Below are 17560 nucleotides of genomic sequence, written 5' to 3'. Positions count from 1 at the left end.
GATTTTATTTTAAATAACGCTATTTATTTCAGCAGAAGTAATCCCAGGTAAGTGTAGATCTTGTACATGGGTGTTTCTGTCTGCACTAGGTCAGACTAAAACCACCGAACATGAAAGCTCTGGGGGGTGTTGCATGCTTAATTTGGAAGTGCTCTGGGGCCTCACGGCAGCTCGTTTCTCCTGGCCTTGGCGGCACTGTCACCTGCGGTCACACCCTGTAGTACCTTGAAGGTCATGGCCTGTGTGTAAATTCATGTTTTTGGTTTGAATAAGCAGCACTAGCATTCCCCAGCTCCTAAATCTCTCTGGTGGGTCAAAGGACCGCAGTTTGTCACGCGTGTCACCCCAGCTGGCGGTGCTGGTGTGAGCTGGACTCCTGGTCGGGCCGAGCTGGCGGCCCCCGCGTGCCGGGCGCTGGCTGTGCCCGGCCTTCGTGCAGCCCCGCTCCGGGCGGGCGTCGTCGCTGGCCGCACCCCCCGGGGGCAGCTCGGCTGTAGTTCCTCTCGCGCCCTCTCCTGGTACCGCCGGGGCGTTAACAGCCCTTCTGCCGTCCCCGCTTGGGTTCGCCGACGGCTCCTGCCGCCGCAGCCGCTTGCTTTGGCGCCAAAAGCCGCTTCCCCGCAGCGCTCGGCGGCCTCTGGCCGTTGTGCGCAGGCGCGGAGCCCCGGAAGCGCGGAGCCGCGGAAGCAGCGCGGCGGCTGGGCGCGGGATGGAGCGGGCAGCGGTGCGTCGGGGGGCGGCCGGCCCCTTTCCCCCTCCCCGCACCCCTGCCCCGGGCCCGCGGCCGCTCACCTCTCTTTCCTCTGTAGCTCGCGGAGGCACGGGACAGCGCCCCGCCGCCCCAGAGCCGCCCGCGGGGCCCCCGGGGCGGGGAGGGCCGCGGGGAGCGCCCCGCCGCCGCCCCCTCCCCAGACGGCCAGTGCCGGGGGCGGGCGGGGAGCGGGGCCGGGGCCTGTCCCGGCGGCGGGCGCTCGGATCCCCGCGATGGCGGCTCTTCCTGCGGCTTGGCTTCGGGCGGACGCAGCCCCGGGAGAGGGGCCGGACAGGGCGGCAGGTGAGGTGGCGCCCGGGGGGGGCAGCAGCCCCATCCCACGCGTCCTTAGTTACTTCTGTTGATCATTTCTGAATATAACTTTACGTCCTCCATTGTTTTATGATAATTGGTAGGTATTGGTGTGTTTCAGAGTCTTTAACGTTTGAGTAACTTTAACGTCAATAGAAGAAGCTGTCTTCATATTTTTAAGCAATTGCGTGGTGTATTTTTCAAGTTGCTAATGTTTGCTTTTTGTCAGAAAATGAAATAAATAATTTGGTAAGAGTCTTCTGCCTTGCCTCTACGTTTGCGTGAGAATTTCAGTCCGAGCGGGAACACCTCCATTCTGCATCTGAAAATAGCTTTACGAGAGCTGCCGCAGTTTGCTAGGTATTCATGGCAACCGTATTAAAGTGTGCTTCATACGAAAGCAGCTTGCTTCTCATTGTTGCACGTTTTGAGGTTTCAGACTTAATACAACACAGCGTTCTCTACCTGATCATATACCTCGTGTGAGATGAGAAATCAGCTTTCTGTCCCTTCTGACTTTGATACCCAGTTTGAACTTAAACCCATGTACTGTCCTAAGCCTACTGTGTCTCTAAACGGTTCCATCTTTCAGATTTTTACAGCAATCAATTACTACTTGAATATTGTACATATATGGGTGTTATTTAATATCCAAGTTCTAATATTTCCATTGGAAGTAAATTAAAACAGTTCAGCCTATTTCAGATTTTCAGTGTGTTTTCAGTATATATTTGGGTCTCGGTGTTCACAGGTATTTCAGACCAGTGGAGATGCAGATCTACTTGCTGTTGATAAATACTCTACATTTCATTTTTTGCAGCCATGCCCTGTACTTCTCTTCCAGCAGTGATGATGAATTTGAAATGTGTAAGTAATAGCACACATCAGTTTATTTTCTGAAGGACTATGAAAAGGACACATTTCTATCTGGTTATAGTGAAGTATTTTTTAAGCATGATTTTCTTTCACTGCTCCTGCTGCAAAGTACACTTTCTCCTTGCGGTGCGGTGTTGGTAGCTATACGCCGCAGTGAGTGTCCTTGCATCTCGTGTCTCGATCTTGGATGCTTTTTTGCCTTGCATTATTTTTTCTTTTTGCCTCAGTTTTGTCTGTTCCCTGTTACTCACTTGCTTGTTAGTCTATGGGGCATCTTTGAATTAACATTTTCTCCAAGCAGTTACTGTTACGTGTCTTAAGTACTTGGAATTCCCTCTTGCACGTCGCAGCTTTTACTGCATGAGTCTGAACCAGGCAGAGGGATGTTTTTCGCTTTTCATAGTGGCTCAAGGTCTTGGTAAGATGGAATTGAATACTAAATTTGACATGGTGGATTCTGCTGTGCATAACTTCATTTAGCCTGTACATACAAAACCTGATATTCTTTTTTTTTTTTTTCTTGTAAAAGCAGTTGTGACTATCACTTTGTGCTAGGGTAGTTGAGTGCACACTAGGTTTTTTCTTGTTCCAAGAGTTCTGTTTAGCTCCTTGGACTAATCATGGCTCTACCACATCTCAAGTGGGTTTGAGATTGGTAAGTAATTTAAGTGTTTGTAAATCTTGCAATACGTTCCTCATTACGTATTCAACATTTGAACAGAGATGGTAGAAATGGTAAGGCAATAAGTCGTATCTGTTTATTTTGCCTTTTGCATATCACTCATGTTAGTCCAGCTGCTTTTAAAGCAGATTTCTCATTAGAGTTCATGCTGTGCTCCAGTTCAGTGCCACATGAATGATCGTAAGCATTGCCAAGCCTTAATGCTTGCGTCCAGTTGAATGAAAATGTGCTGTGTATAGTTCCTGCACTACCTCTGGGATTTAAATCTGATAAATACTTCAATACTGTCCATTCGTTAGGTCATTGTTCACTCTCCTGTAATTTTGAAACTTAAATATTTGGCAGTCTGCTCTTCTTTCCTACTCTTTTTTTTTTGCCTTCATCCAGGAGGCTGTTGAGGCCAAAGTCATGTGTCGGCTCTGGTGTGGAAGATAGCTGAGGGTAACGAGTTGGGGCTTGGAGCTGAGTATTTGCAAAGCTATTCTATTGCCATGCGATCACTATGGTGACAGTAGGAAAGAGTGAAATAAAACTATGTTCCAAGAGACAAGAAACTAAAGAGAATTGATTTACAAAGTAGCAAGTCATATTTTTCTGTAAGCTTTCGGTTTCCTGTGACCAGCTGTCAGCCTTACTAGTTTGGTGCTGCTTCGTGGCCTAGCAACACCGGTTATGATCACCGGGAAGGCTTCTGGCTGCTGGCCGTTTGTGCTGCAGCGAGCCACCTTGATGGGGTGGCTTGGGAAGGCAGCAGATGCTGTGTTTACTTCTTTTGTAATCAAGGTAGTGGTGAAGATTACTGACTGAGTGATAAAACTGAAAATAACTTACTGCTCCAAATACTTTGAGCTTCAAGGTCTTGAATTCTTTACCACACCTTGTGCTCAGTCCCATCCTGTGCTTTTTAACTTACAGTGTGCTTTCAGGGTAGCATGTGGGTGTAGCTCAGCTGCTCTTCCTGGTACCAGAATCTACTGATCAGCCATAAAAGCTTTATCAAGCAAACCTAGCTTCTGGTTTTGGGCTTACTGCATAGCACAGAAGTTTATAATCCCATTGCAGTCATGCATGCAGCTTCACATTGTGAGAAAAAGGCTCCTTAACTGCTATTTGGGCCATTATGTTCTGAAGAAGGGGCAGTTGTTTCCCTTCTCCCCAGCCTGATTTATGCTTTAATGAAATTTGTTCCCCTTCAGCTTTCCTGAATCTCATACTGATGAAGGTGTGTGAAATTTTGATGGCACTTCTGATAATCTCTCAAAAGTCACTACTTTTGTACGTGCATGTGCAGTACCGCTGCCTGAACTGTATTTTCATGTTTAGCAGTCACCACGATATTCCTGGAGTGATTAAAATGCATTTATTTCTGAGTAGTAGTACTGAATTGCTGTTTTGCAGCCGGGTATTATTGTTACCATTTCATCTGAACATTGTTTTGAAGACATAGTAGAGTAAGCATATGGACACATCTTTGCAGTAGGAAAGCTACCTGCAGTCATTGAAATGCTTGGAGAAAATATTGATAAACCTCTTCAATTCCACCCCCAATGATCCACATATATGAGGAGGCTGTACTGGACGCTGTAAGATACACAACAGCACTTCTTATGTGGCTTTGTGCTAGGCAAGGGATGAATAATGAAGAAAATGCTAGAAAGCTGCTGTCACTCTTTGAGGAATTGAGAGTTGGAATCATATGTAAAGAATTCTTATGTTTGGTTGGGTTTTTTTAAGACTTTAGACCGAATTTTTACTAGTTGCAAAGTTTTCTCTTAAAAAGAAAAAGCATAACAAAAGAAACAGAACCTTGTTCTTAGTTAATCTTTTATTGTTTCAGTTTTAGCTAGAATGAAGACTCCCAAATCTGTTCCTAAAAGGGTGGATTCAAGGTGGGTGCTGCAATTAATGACTTTTCAATGCTTATATGTTAGATTTCTGTATCACATCTACTATTCAGAATACAGAAAAAGATCAAAAGTTTTAGTGATTCATAGGCAGGTATGTATATAGGAGTGAGTGCAGACAGAAGAACTGTTATGTGTTCAGCCTGTACGTTCAGATCAGATGTCAAACAGCATGTTTGGAGGTGTACATGCTCTATTGCTGTTCCTACTAATGGATGTAGTTGATAGCTTTTGCTGTGAGCAATCGATAATGGTATATTGGGTGACTTTTCTGGTTTGCTTTTTTAGTAAGGCAAACTTACTCTTCTATTTTCCTGCTTATGCCTACCTTTTTTCACATTATTTGCTTGTTTTGCAGTTTGAAGGATTTCATTGATGACTCGGATGATTTTTTCTTGGACTTTAAAGCGAGCACAACAAGGAATGGCAAGTAATTGTCCAACAGCAAATATGAAGCATGCATTTTAATGAGTGGAAGGATAGCATTCATTGCTGAGCTCATAAATTTCTGGGAGGGCTTGTTAAACATAAGATCACTTTGTCTCTTCCTTGAGGGTAACAGATGAGAGGCTTTCTGTTTCAGGGTAACAGAGAAAAACATGGTCATACTCTTCTGACAAGTGTACTTTTTGAAGAATTGCTGTAGGTGTGTAGATACTGTGGACTATCTGCTAGTACTTGGGTCTGTGAAAAGAGAGGCAACTTGTGGTCGATTAGACCAAGCTGCAAATATGGGGTGTTCACTGTGGAGAGATGACTTAGGATATGCAAAACAGCGTTCCTGCAGCTGAACCAGCTCTTTCTGTGGCCAAAAGACACCAAGTAAAGAAAGAAGGTAACTTGTTAAACTAGATACCTTTAATTTGATATAGGTGTTGGCAGTCAGGCCAGTCTTGCCTATCGGTGTTGCAGAGCCACAGATAAGGTACTTTAATTTGGAGCTTCTTTAGCCAAGGTCCTGTGCGTAATCCTGTTAACACTGGCTACAAGGTGCTCTGGCAAACCGTGACTTGAGGGGTTTCAGTGCTTCTCTGAGCAGAGGATCCCTCTTTTCCCCCAAGGGATGGAAAGTGCTTTGGTTTACTAACATACTCATTGACAAAACCAAACCGGACTTTCCTAGAAGGAGTGAACAGAACTCTGTAATTCTTTACACAGCCCCATGGCCAGAGATCATGTGATAGAATTCTAGTAGATAAGGGATGATAACGGTGATCTCATGAACCTGGAGAAGCTCTGACCCCTGATCACAAAGGGTGGGATCTCTTGCAGCTGGTGTTGAATGAAACCCCTGAAACATGTATGCCAGCTGCAGACTAAAAAGCTAATGGAATGGTTTCTGGAGGGGAAATGAGGGAAGCAAAGTGGATCAGAAGCATCATTTAAAAAAAAAAATAGTTCTGACATGATCCCCTGATCTTGAGATGTCAAATCTGATATGTCGGAAGCCTTGTTGGCAAGTGTGTCTTTTGCTGTAGGCTGTGGTCTGGTCAGCTAAGGCTGAGCATTTGTTAAGTCACCCTTCACTTGGTGGTTTTATAAAACTTTAATATGAAATGTTCAGCCTTACTCTTACATGCATGTAGCTTTTGTTACTGGGAATGAAGATTATGCCAGCACTAGCTCCTGTTCAGGATTGTTAGGCCTGATGACTGATGTACACACACATGGGATTCAAACTACCTTTTTTTGATACATCTTTCAGTGACTTTCCATTTAGTATGATGGTAAATGAGCAGCATGTAATAAAGAAAAGATCTTTGTATTCGTTATGCTTTCCTATCTTCCAAGGGATTTTTTTGTGTTAAGACAAAGGCAGGTCTCCTAAATGAAATTATAAGCTGTTTCTTTTGAATTGCAGGACAGAAGGATCTTCGGACCCCAAAGAAGTTGATGGCTTCTGGAAAGAAAAACACTTGCTGCCAAGAATTGCAGTATCCAGAGTCTTCAAGTGACATTGAAGATTCTGTCTTTGTAGAAAGTTCATGGCATGACTCCCAAAAAGGGGAAGTGAATGACTTGAAAGAGAATCGGTGGCGTGTAAAACTCCCACCTACACAAAATCTGAAAGAGTCAATTTCCAGAGGCAGTCCAGACTTGCTTAGAAGGAAAGAAAGAAGCTGTGAAAAGAGTACAGAAAATAAAGTGCCAACTGTGGCACTACGACAAAGTACAGAGGTAGAATCAGATAGCTCAGATGAGGAATTTGAATCGTTAATAGAACGGATAAGGATACGAAGTACACCCCGAAAACCAATCTTAAGCACAAGTAAAACTGTCTACCAGCCAAGCACAATAGGTAAGCAGTTGTTCTTGGCTAACTTGGAAGCTCCCTGTTGGCAGCAGTGGTAGTGCTAACTGCTGAATTCTCACTTGGGTAGTATATGCTTTAGAAGTGCAACCCAGCATCTTGCAATTAAATATGATACAATCAGAAATTACTCCTCTGACCCTTCAGAAAAGTGATTCTACTAGTCTTGTTGTATCAAGATTTAAGTTTTTTCACTATTGCTTGTTTTTATAATTCCTACAACCGTAGGCATTTTTAGTTTTAACAAATGTTCTGAAAACAAATCTAACTGGTGGTTTTGAATGATGTTAATTTTTTCCCGGTATGATAAGCAATTAATGTGAAGCTGTCATTTGGTAAGACTTAGATTTTGAGCAGTTTAGATGCTGTTAATTTAGTATTTGGATTTAAAATTTACTTTATTTAAAATACAGTTTATAATGAGAATTTCCTAAATAGCAGCTCCTTCTCTCCTATGACTAATTGAAGTGAGGTCCAGCTGAAAAATTGCAAAGGGGGGAAAAGGGCTATTGCTGAGTAAGAGGAGGTAAAAACACATATTTTTGTAGAAAAGTAAAGACAGAGTGCTTTCTTCACTAAGGGCTAGTTCAGGGCAAGGAGACCTATGGAAGAGGATGACTGACAGCATAGAAATATGCCCTAGGAAAGCAAATTTTTGTTTTTATTGGAGTATAAAACATATTCTAGAAGAGCTGGCAGCTGCATTGGCTTCTGTGCAAGTGGCCCAAATAGGTAAACAGTTACAGAAAAGCCAGCAGAGAGAGCGTGTACTGAAACTGCAAACCTTGAAGCAGTCCTTGATTTCTGGTGTGAAGATCAGTGATTTTAGCAATCTGTCCAGATGTGGACTGGGGAAATAGGCAGCTGTCTGATCAGAACTTGCATGTGAAACAAATGATGTGACTTATGGTACACGACAGGTTAGAACGATTTTTCTGTTCCGGTGGTCTCTCTGCATTACTGCTCCCAGTGTGCTGGTGATGCACTTTGAATTGGTGAAATGTCACAGAAATGCCTGAGTGAGGTCACAAATGCTTTTCACTTCTTCGTAGCTGAATGTTTGAAAGTTTGGAGTCTGCCATGCCTTCATTGAATAGTAATTTTTGTAGTATGTAACAGCAAATTACCTTTCCATCAGTTGTAAATGCCTTCACATTCAAGTATGCCCAGTAAGAGTGTGTGTGCTGAGGTGGAATGTTTTTTCACTGTTGTCTGTTACCTGGTTGCTGACATCTGTGCTCCCCATTCGTTGGGAGTGTGTAATCCTGTGACTTTGTGTTGAACTAGAAAACATCAAGCCACGCTGTGAGGATGCCCAGCCCGTAAAAGGGGAGGGAGTCAAGACACCAAGGCCAAACTCCATTTCCCTTCAAGAAACACCTTCCAGGATAATGGCTTCTGTAAGAATTCCTAGGAATGAATTGGTCGGTTGCTCGCAATCGGCAAAGACAGAGAAAAGGTAAGTGTTTCTCTGTCTTTACCATGCTCTAGGACCGTTACAGATGGACAAAGAGATGCTCAGCATTTTGCCTGTGATGGCATTCTGATTTTTTTGCTGGTACCTAGAAACTTCTGCTGCCGACTCAGGAGTTGTTAATGGTTAAGTAGCTGGAAATCAAAGCTTTCAGTCCTGGGTATGACAGGGAGAATAGAAGCTAATCTCCATTTAGAGGAATTGATGACAAATCTGACAAATGTCAAATCTTTGTAAATGTTAGCTCTCTTGCTATTCCTTGTCTTGGCACAGCGTACTTCTAACGTGTGCTGGCCCTGCAGGTTCTGTCTGTCTAGCTGTCTGCCTCTGAAAATATATCAAAATTGATTCTATTAGTAATCCATGCCTTTTAACAGGCTGGTCTTGATATTTTTGACCTCTATCCTTACAACTTGCAAGAATTCATGTTTCTTTTTCTATATGTGGATGCAGCTTAAGCTTTTCAGGAGAATGTCTTTTTCATTTCTAATAGCTGCCTTTATTCTGCCTTTTAACTGTGTGATGTTTCCTTTAGTCATTTTATAATTGTGTATATCAATACAAAACCTTTAAATGATGTCTTCAAAGCTGATGCTTTGTCAGAATGCTGCAGTATTGGAGTTAGTAATCCTAGTGGAGTATCTGCTTCCCCTGCATGAATTCCTGAGGATTCCCAGAACATCTTTGGCTATGTTTCTGAAAATATATCTTTATTGTGGGTGATCATGTTAGGGCTGTTCATATATTGATCAAGTTTTGGTATAGTTGTGGCTCACTGTGTCACAAAGATCTGAGACACCCTCTTTTCGTACTTAGGAATCCTTATAATGTAGTTTTGTGAATTAATGAAATAACTGCAGAACTATTGCAACAGCTCTGCCCCTTTATGCCCCTGAAGGAGGAAGAAGGCGGTATAAGCATGTGCACCCCACTGGCCTTGGGAGGGCAAGCTAGTGAAAAGAGTCAGGAGAGGTTTATGCAGCATCCTAGAGATCTTTACCGGCTAGAAAGTGGCCATTATTTTTCAGTGTGGTATCTCTGTGCTTCAGTAAACTGCTTTATGGCTTTTTTTGCAGGCTCAGGGTGTGCTCAGTGCCTGGCTGTTTCTTGCAAGATCTCTCAAATCCAGCTTCCCACTATGTGAAGTATTTCAAGAAAAATAAAGAGGAGCTGGCACAGAAGCTCTATTGTCTGTATAATAGTACCATCTTTGAGCAAAAGGTTGGCTTCAAAACGAAAACTAAAATTCCAAAATGCTGGTTAATATGTTTCTCCTCACTTTTTGATGTGATTGCTCTTTATCTTCTTCAGTTAGTAGAAATCAAGCTTTATAGCACTGGCTTATGTTTGAATTAGTTCAAGCAATTTCTTTGCAAGGGGTTTATCACCACTGTGGTGCAGTGGTTTTCCCCTTGGCTTGCCTTCCTGGCTGTAATGGTGTAGCACCCATAGGGGAGCAGTCTGGGTGGTGTCCAAGAGTCCCTGATGAGAGAAACTGCTACGTGAGGGGCCTTGGATCAGTTGCATATTTGAAGAGGTGACTGATACTTATCTTCATGTATTTTCTAGTACCTGCATGATCATCAACTCTCAGCAGCCTGGGAATGTTTCTGAGCTGAACAGGCTCACTATTGCTGAAAGCAAAATATCTTGTTCCCCAGTGCTTCGGCCTGTGATGACACTACTGTTGGACCATTTACTTAAGCTCATTAACTAATTTAGATGACAGAAAACTTGTTAGTAAAAGAACAGAGCTAACCATGATACATATTATGAGGGCTTACAAAATCATGAGCAGCACAGAGGATAAGCAAGGGGTGATTTATTCACCCTCTTGCAGTGTGGAGGTGCCTCAAATTGAAATGGAAAGTTGCAGGTACAGAACAACCAAAGCAGATGGTACCTGACCTGTAAATTATTAAGCTGTAGAACTTCTGATCATAGACTATTGTGGATGCTAACAATGCGTATGTATTCTTAAACGTACACACACACTCTCCCCAAAACACCAAAAAACAACTTTTAAGGGCTATTTAATGCAAAGGAACCACCTGTGGCTCAGTGAGGTCTTGTCTTGCAAATGGCTAGCACTTGGGAAGAGTACTTTTTTGAAGAGGAAATTCTGGTTTATGCCTGACCTGTCCTTGTATTTCCTCTTGAGCAGCATGTGTTAGCCACTGCTGAAGGCAGAACAGAGGAACTAAGGGACTTTTTGTCTCATCCTGCATTGTGACACTCCCCGTGTTGGTTACAGAAAAACTGATGATGGGAATAAGAAGCCATGGAGAGCGGGCTTGCATCTTAAGTGACAACAGTGTTAAGGGCACTAGCAGAGATATCCTGTACTGGCTTTGCAGTAAATATAAGGGGAAGCCAGAGGGCCAGAAGAAGATGAGAAGTAGGAGAAGGCAGATAAAATGTACTGTTTTGTTTTTCAGTTACCGGAAAAAATGGTAATAATCTGGAATAAGAAAATGAGAAAAACAGCAGGATATTGTGTAACTGGGCAGACAGAAGGTCCTGAAGCAAAGCGTTATGCTCGCATAGAACTTTCTGAGAAAGTCTGTGACTCTGCAGGTAAGTAAAAGAAAAGCTATGCTGATTCTTTGAGAAAGTGAGTTCTAGAGATACAAAAACATGAATCTGAGGCCTAAGGGATCTGGAACTGGGCCCTGCTTTGAAATTTCGTATTACCTTGAATAAATAAATCCATTAATGGTAGTACTAAGAGGGTGAGCAAATTTACAAAATGTGACAATAGAGATGTATTCATGTTAACTGCAGTATTTTGTTTATATTATTGATTTGAAGACCTATAGGTTGCTCTAATTCTATGTGTACTATAATGGCAATCTAAAGTCTGCCTTCTTCCATCATAGCTAGCCACCTTGTTGGTAGTATTTAAAGCTGGAATAAAGACAGGTCGGTGCCAAATTAAGTTCTGTTATGTGGTGGGTACTGTAACTTATTTCTCCCTCATCCCCTCTGAATTTGGGGAAATGAATGTTGCCATTACTGTAGGAGAACCAGTTCTGTAATTAATAGAATATTTTGAGGTAAACTTAATAGATTAGACTTGAGAGATACAACAGAATGCCCTGGGAATCTGCTTTTGAGGCCTTTGGAGTCCCCGAGTGCTGGTCAGTTTTTAAGAAGCACCTTTTAGAAGCACAGGAGCAGGCAATCCCGTTGTGTCGTAAGTCAAGCGGGGCAGAAGACCAGCTTGGCTGAACAGGGAACTCCTCGTGGAGCTAAAGAGGAAGAAGAAATTTTATGATCTCTGGAACCAAGGTCAGGTTTCAGGAGGATTACAGAGCTGTGGTTCATATATGCAGGGAGAAGATGTGAGAGGCCAAAGCTCAATTAGAATTGAAACTGGCTGGTGTTCTGTCTAAAAAGCCTTTCATTTAAGTATATTAATAGCAAGAGGAGGTCTAAAGAAAACATTGGACTGATGCTTGTTGAAGATGGTCATCTGACTAATAGGGATGAAGAAAAAGCAGAGGCATGCAGTGCTTTTTTTTGCCTCAGTCTTTAATAAAACTGACAGACCTTGGGCTGCCCAGTCCTCTGAGTCAGAGGACCACGAGTGTGGGAACAGTGACTTTCCATTTGTGGACACTGAAATTGTCAGGGACCAGGGGTATCAGCTGAATGTTCACAAGTCCATGGGGCCTGATGGGATTCACCTCAGAGGTCGGAAGGAGCTAGTGGATGTTTTGGCAGGACCCCTCTCAATCATCCACCAAAGGTCTTGGGAGTCTGGGGAAGTTCCTGCTGACTGGAAGCTAGCCAGTGTTATTCCAGTTTACAAGAAAAGCATGAGGGAAGACCCAGGAAACGACAGACCTGCTAGTCTACCCTCTGTTCTTGGAAAAAATATGGAGAAGATCACACTGGGTACTACTGAAAGGCATTTAAAGAATAATGCAATCATCGGGCACAGTCAACATGGGTTCACAAAGTTTAGCTAATTTGATATCTTTCTACGATAACGTCACCTACCTTGTGGATGAAGGGAAGGCAGTGGATGTAGGCTTTTTTGGATTTTAGTAAGGGTTTTGATACTGTCCCTCACAGCATCCTTCTGGACAAATTGTCCAACTGTGGGACAAGCAGGTTCACCGTGTGCTGGGTGAAGAACTGGCTGCTGAAGGGCAGAGTTCAAAGGGTTGTAGTGAATGGGGCTACATCTGGCTGGTGACCGGTCACCAGTGAACCAGGGTTCAGTTCTAGGGTCAGCTCTGTTCAATGTTATTTATCAATGATTTGGATGTAGGAGCTGAATGCACCATTAGCATGCTTGCTGATGATACCAAATGGGGAGGTGCTGTTGACTCTTGAGGGACAAGATGCCTTGCAGAGGGATCTAGATAGATTGGAGCATTGGACAATGATTAATGGGATGAAATTTAACAAGTCCTAATGCCTGATTCTGCACCTGGGATGGAGTAAGGCCAGGCACAAGTATAAATTGGGAGAGGAGTGGCTGGAGAGCAGCCCTGCAGAAAGGGGTCTGGGGGTGCTGGTCAGCAGCAAGCTCAATATGAGCCAGAGTGTGCCCTGGCAGCCAAGAGAGCAAACCGCATCCTGGGGTGCATCCAACACAGCATGACAGCCAGTCAGAAGAGGTGGTCATCCCGCTGTATTTGGTGTTGGTGCAGCCTCACCTTGAGTCCTATGTGCAGTTCTGGGCCCCACAATTTAAGAATGGTGTGAAGGTACTCGAATGTGTCCGGAGGAGGACAACAAAGCTGGTGAAAAGGCTGGAGGGAATGTCCTATGAGGAGTCTAAGGACTTTAGGCTTGTCTAGTTTGGAGAAAAGGAGGCTGAGGGGTGACCTCATTGCTCTCTACAACTTCCTGAGGAGATGAAGTGAAGAGGGAGGTGCTGAGCTCTTTATAGCAGCCTTCCAGTACTCAAAGGGGGCTACAGGAAAGCTGGGGAGGGACTCTTGATCAGGGAGTATATAGGATGAGGGGTAATGGTTTTAAACTGAAAGAGAATTAGATTCAGATTAGATATAAGGAAGAAATTCTTCCCTGTGAGGGTGGTGAGACACTGGCACAGGTTGCCCAGAGAAGCTGTGGCTGCCCCCTCCCTGGCAGTGTTCAAGGCCAGGTTGGACGGGGCTTTGAGCAACCTGGTCTGGTGGAAGGTGTCCCTGCCCGTGGCGGGGGGGTTGGAACTAGGTGATCTTTAAGGTTCCTTCCAACCCAAACCATTCTATGATGTGATTCTATGATTTTATCTTATCAAAACATTGGTAATTCCAACCTCCAAAATAACTCTTGCATCTTAATAAAGAATGAGTGTCGAAGGTCTGAAGCCAATCACCAAGGATGAAAGTGTATGGGGAAGTACAGATCTTAATGTCTTTTGTTTGCCTTACGCCAAGATCGTCTTCGAGACACACTAGTTCATGAGGCTTGCCATGCAGCCACCTGGCTGATCAACGGTGTTCGCGATGGGCATGGACGATTTTGGAGATTTTATGCCAATAAAGCAGCTGTGATTCATCCGGAACTGCCAGTAGTAACACGATGCCACACCTATGAGATTAATTACAAATTTATCTATGAGTGTGTTCGGTGCAGTGCCTCGTAAGTAGTGTTTTGATCTTGCATATGAATATGTATTAACTTTGTCTCTAACTTGGCAGTCTCCTGTGTCTAGAAATCATGGGTCTCTTAAACTGTGAAGCAATTGGGAATACTGTCTGAGTTGTCACTTCGTATTTCCTGAGCAGCCCGCAGAATCTCACTATGTGATTCCACATGTTTATTTCCAGGTAGTTTCAGTTCCAGTTCAGAGGTCAGGACAGGTAGGAGTGTCTAGTGAGGACCATTGGTGATGATGGAGGGTTTTTGGGAAGCAGTAAGAGATCAGAATATGTGCCTCAGCTTTGAAAGACATGCCAGGGAAAGGTCACACCCCAGATGGCTGCTCTCACTTTTCAAACATTGCTCAAATAATTCACCTTCTACTGTAGTTAATATTGAGTGAACTTGTGGAAGTTTTTGACCACTTATCTCTGATTTCATGGTCATCACTGATCCTATTATAGGATTTCTGATAGGGGGTGGGATTTCCAGTCTTACTAAGTACTACATCAGGAGCAATACTTGTGGGCCTACACTGGCAGAGCAACAACTGGATCTGGCATATTCCGGTAGAATGCACATAAGCAAAGTACTAGCACGTGTTGCAGACATAAGGCATTCCAAGTCCTTCTGAAATCTGTCCACATTTTACATTTTACAAAGTAACATCTTTGAATGTGTCATGACAACAATCTAGATTTGATCTAAGGAAAAAAGTCCACATGGGAGTGCTAGACTTGGCTCGGTGGACTGAGTTACTTTTTATATGCTCATCCTTGTAAAGATACTGAGGACCATCTGACGCTGAAAGCAGTCAGTTAGTAACTGGCATTCAAAAGCAGAACAAGTCTCCATAAAGACTGGACACAAAATGTGTGACAGTAATTAGATATCAGAACAACATATCAGAGGAGGCTCTCTGGGTTTTGTGTCTTGATGACTAAAGACTAAACATTAAAGACTAAATATTAGTTATTAATACTCTTAGTTAACTAGTAATTAGTTATTAAGACTCTTTGTTATGGTAATGCTAAGTAAAATGTAGAGACCAACACTACAATGATTTCTATTGGTTTAAAACTCTAGGAAAGCTATAGTCAGTTTTCTAGTTGATCATCTACCTCATGGACTCTTTCAGCTTGTGTATATATTAAAGGAAGAATAGATGTCTGCAGCCACACAGATGTGAGCAGCACTGTGATGTGAAGGACTGAAGCTAGGACATAGATCTACTGATAGATTGCAACACTGGTCATCAGACTTCTGTCTTCCTTACTGCATTTGTGAAATGAGAACTATATATATTGCTGAGATCAAGCAGAATAAATAGTTGCTATAGTAATTTCACAGGTTTCTTACCTTTCATAGGTATGGGAGGTTTTGCCTTTTCTGGGAGATCATAGCTGACCACAGGCTTCTGTATGTAACAACCTCAGTCTCAGTGGGAGAACTTGAAGTTTTGTGAATTCAGTTCTCCATAGTCCAGGAAAGAGGCTGACAATGGTGTGATTTTTTTTTTTTTTTTAAACTTAAAAAAAAAAATTAATCCCCCCCAACTTTAGGGGCTAAATGCATGCTTAGAAAGCATGCATGGGATTTTTTTTTCTGAGGATTGTTTGTGCTACTTCCAGAAGCACTGGAAGAAAAGAGTGTTTCACATAGGAAAGAATCTTCCTGAAGTGTTTAATGTGACTATGCAATGCATTAGTTACTTAAATGCAACAGAGCACTGAAAAGATTTGATGGTGATGGCTTTGAGGGGAAACTCCAAGGGGTAGTTGATATGTGAGTTGTGAAGGTGTTTCAAAATGCTGTAGCACTTCATACTACTAGGCTGAGAGTAAAAGAGACAGAGGAAGGAACCAAGCTGAACAGGCTGTGGAAAAAGTTCTAGGGTAGAGAAATGTGTAATACAGATTTGATTGTTCTGCTGTGTGAAGTATGTGGTCTGTTTCCTGTTCTAAAATGCTAGTTTATAAATCTGACCTAAGTAGCCTGGCTGAAGAGAAAGGAGCCCTTTCCCAAAAGTACCACCTACTGCAAGTGTGAAATCAAAGTACTTATTTTTCCATTTCAGGATTGGACGTCATTCCAAGTCTCTGGACACGGAGCGCTTTGTGTGTGCATTCTGCGGGGGGCAGCTGGTCCTGAGTCAGCGCGCTTGCAAGGACGGCACTCCTGCTCGGACACAGCTAATGCCATTTGCAAAGTATGTGAAAGAAAACTATGGACTTACTAAAAGAGAGCAGCATGGGCTGAGTCATGCAGAAGTCATGCGGAAACTCAGTGCTGATTTTGCTTTAAAAACCAGGCTTCAAGATGCCTTGTAGTTTCTCGATACACTTCCTTTCTTGAGGTCACTTAAATTTTGTATGTAGTAGTAAATGAGTCTGAGTCTAAAAAAGTGTTTTGGAGGATTCCAGCTAATTTTAATATTTTAGCATTAAATACTTCTAATAAAGAAGACCTTAAGGCCTTTTCTAAAATGGGCAAGAGTGAGCAAGAAGTAATGATGATAGAAAGTCCGTGGTGATGCGCAAGTCAGCGTGTCCTTCTTAGGCACAGGTGTTGTTTATCTGAAGTCTGGGAAGATGCAGTTCTAGGCCCGTCATGGGACTGACTCGCTGTGTTTGTCAGGAATTTTCTGAATGATATTTACACCTGGTGCTTCACAGCATGTCTTCAGTGACTCCAGCGAGCAATGGATTTACTCTTTCATGTGGGTAGTTGATATGCTATAGACTGTACATGTGCTGAAGAACCGCCAGGTGTACATCTGTCTGGGATTGCCAGATGCGAGAAAAATCCAGGCCCACAAGCCAAAGTCCTCTGATTGTGTCTGGATGAATTCTGATTACACTTTTATTGCAGTTGTGCCTCTATCACTGAGATTTCATAGAAGCTAAAATAGATGCAAAAGGTCAGGTTGGGGAAAGCAAATTCAAACATTTTGTACCATAGAAGGAGACGGTCTAGTCAGATGACTTAAGTCTTTCATGCAGAACAGGATTTAATGTGTGTTACAGTGTTTGTGTCTGCTGTGAACAAATAGCTCGGGGGCTTAGTAATTTTGAATAATCAATAAATGTCATTTTTATACCAACTGGGGCAATGAACCAGGCTTCTTTGTTTCAATTTAACTGTGGCTGTGTAGGTATAGTACCTGAAAGATTCTGATTTCTCCTAGCTAGTTTTAAGTCTCATGTGCAGCTGGTCACTCTGCTTGCTGTCAAGAATACCTCTCCCTGCCTCCCATCTGCCTGGCCTTTATCGATCCAACTGAACATCCAACTGAAAAAGAAATATTAGCAGTATATGAAGGAGTTTGAGCTGCTTCAGAAGGAGCTGGTACTGAAGCACAGCTCCTCGATTGCCTGTGCGGAGCTGGATGTTCAAAGGGAGGGTCTTCTCTACACACCATGCAACTGATGCTACACTGGGTAAGCAGGTTGCACTGATAACACAACGGGCCCAAATGGGAAACCCCCAACTGCCCATGAACCTTGGAGTGATCATGGACCAGCCAGAAACTTTGGAGTGTTGCCAGAGGAGGTGACTTGTGCTGAAAAGGAATAGTAAATTAGCAGCAACTGAAAAGCAGTAAGCCCTATTGGATTGGGGGAAGACACTGGAGGTGGAAAGCTGC

The 17560-nt window shown here is 43.1% G+C and overlaps 1 protein-coding gene across 1 annotated transcript; it reads left to right on the top strand.

The window, feature by feature from the left end:
- The first annotated feature begins 31 nt into the window (after positions 1–31).
- GCNA (germ cell nuclear acidic peptidase) lies at positions 32–17017 on the top strand. The gene is made up of 11 exons (XM_074835551.1): positions 32–724; positions 810–1054; positions 1884–1930; positions 4459–4510; positions 4884–4951; positions 6387–6824; positions 8124–8295; positions 9387–9531; positions 10749–10887; positions 13710–13914; positions 15992–17017. Exons 1-11 carry the CDS (start codon positions 710–712, stop codon positions 16242–16244), a joined length of 1779 nt encoding a protein of 592 aa, XP_074691652.1. The 5' UTR covers positions 32–709; the 3' UTR covers positions 16245–17017.
- The last annotated feature ends 543 nt before the right edge of the window (positions 17018–17560 follow it).

This window comes from Strix aluco, chromosome 10, assembly GCF_031877795.1.
Source record: "Strix aluco isolate bStrAlu1 chromosome 10, bStrAlu1.hap1, whole genome shotgun sequence".
Classification (NCBI taxonomy): Eukaryota; Metazoa; Chordata; class Aves; order Strigiformes; family Strigidae; genus Strix; species Strix aluco.
The sequence above is the reverse complement of the archived record's forward strand: the minus strand, read 5'-3'. Positions and strand labels throughout refer to the sequence as shown.

What these genes read in the sequence shown, in the direction of transcription:
- GCNA (XM_074835551.1), top strand. An exon ending in AGCGAGCACAACAAGGAATG is followed by an intron (nt 4,952 to 6,386) that starts GCAAGTAATTGT and finishes TTTGAATTGCAG; the next exon opens with GACAGAAGGATCTTCGGACC. An exon ending in GAAAGTCTGTGACTCTGCAG is followed by an intron (nt 10,888 to 13,709) that starts GTAAGTAAAAGA and finishes CCTTACGCCAAG; the next exon opens with ATCGTCTTCGAGACACACTA.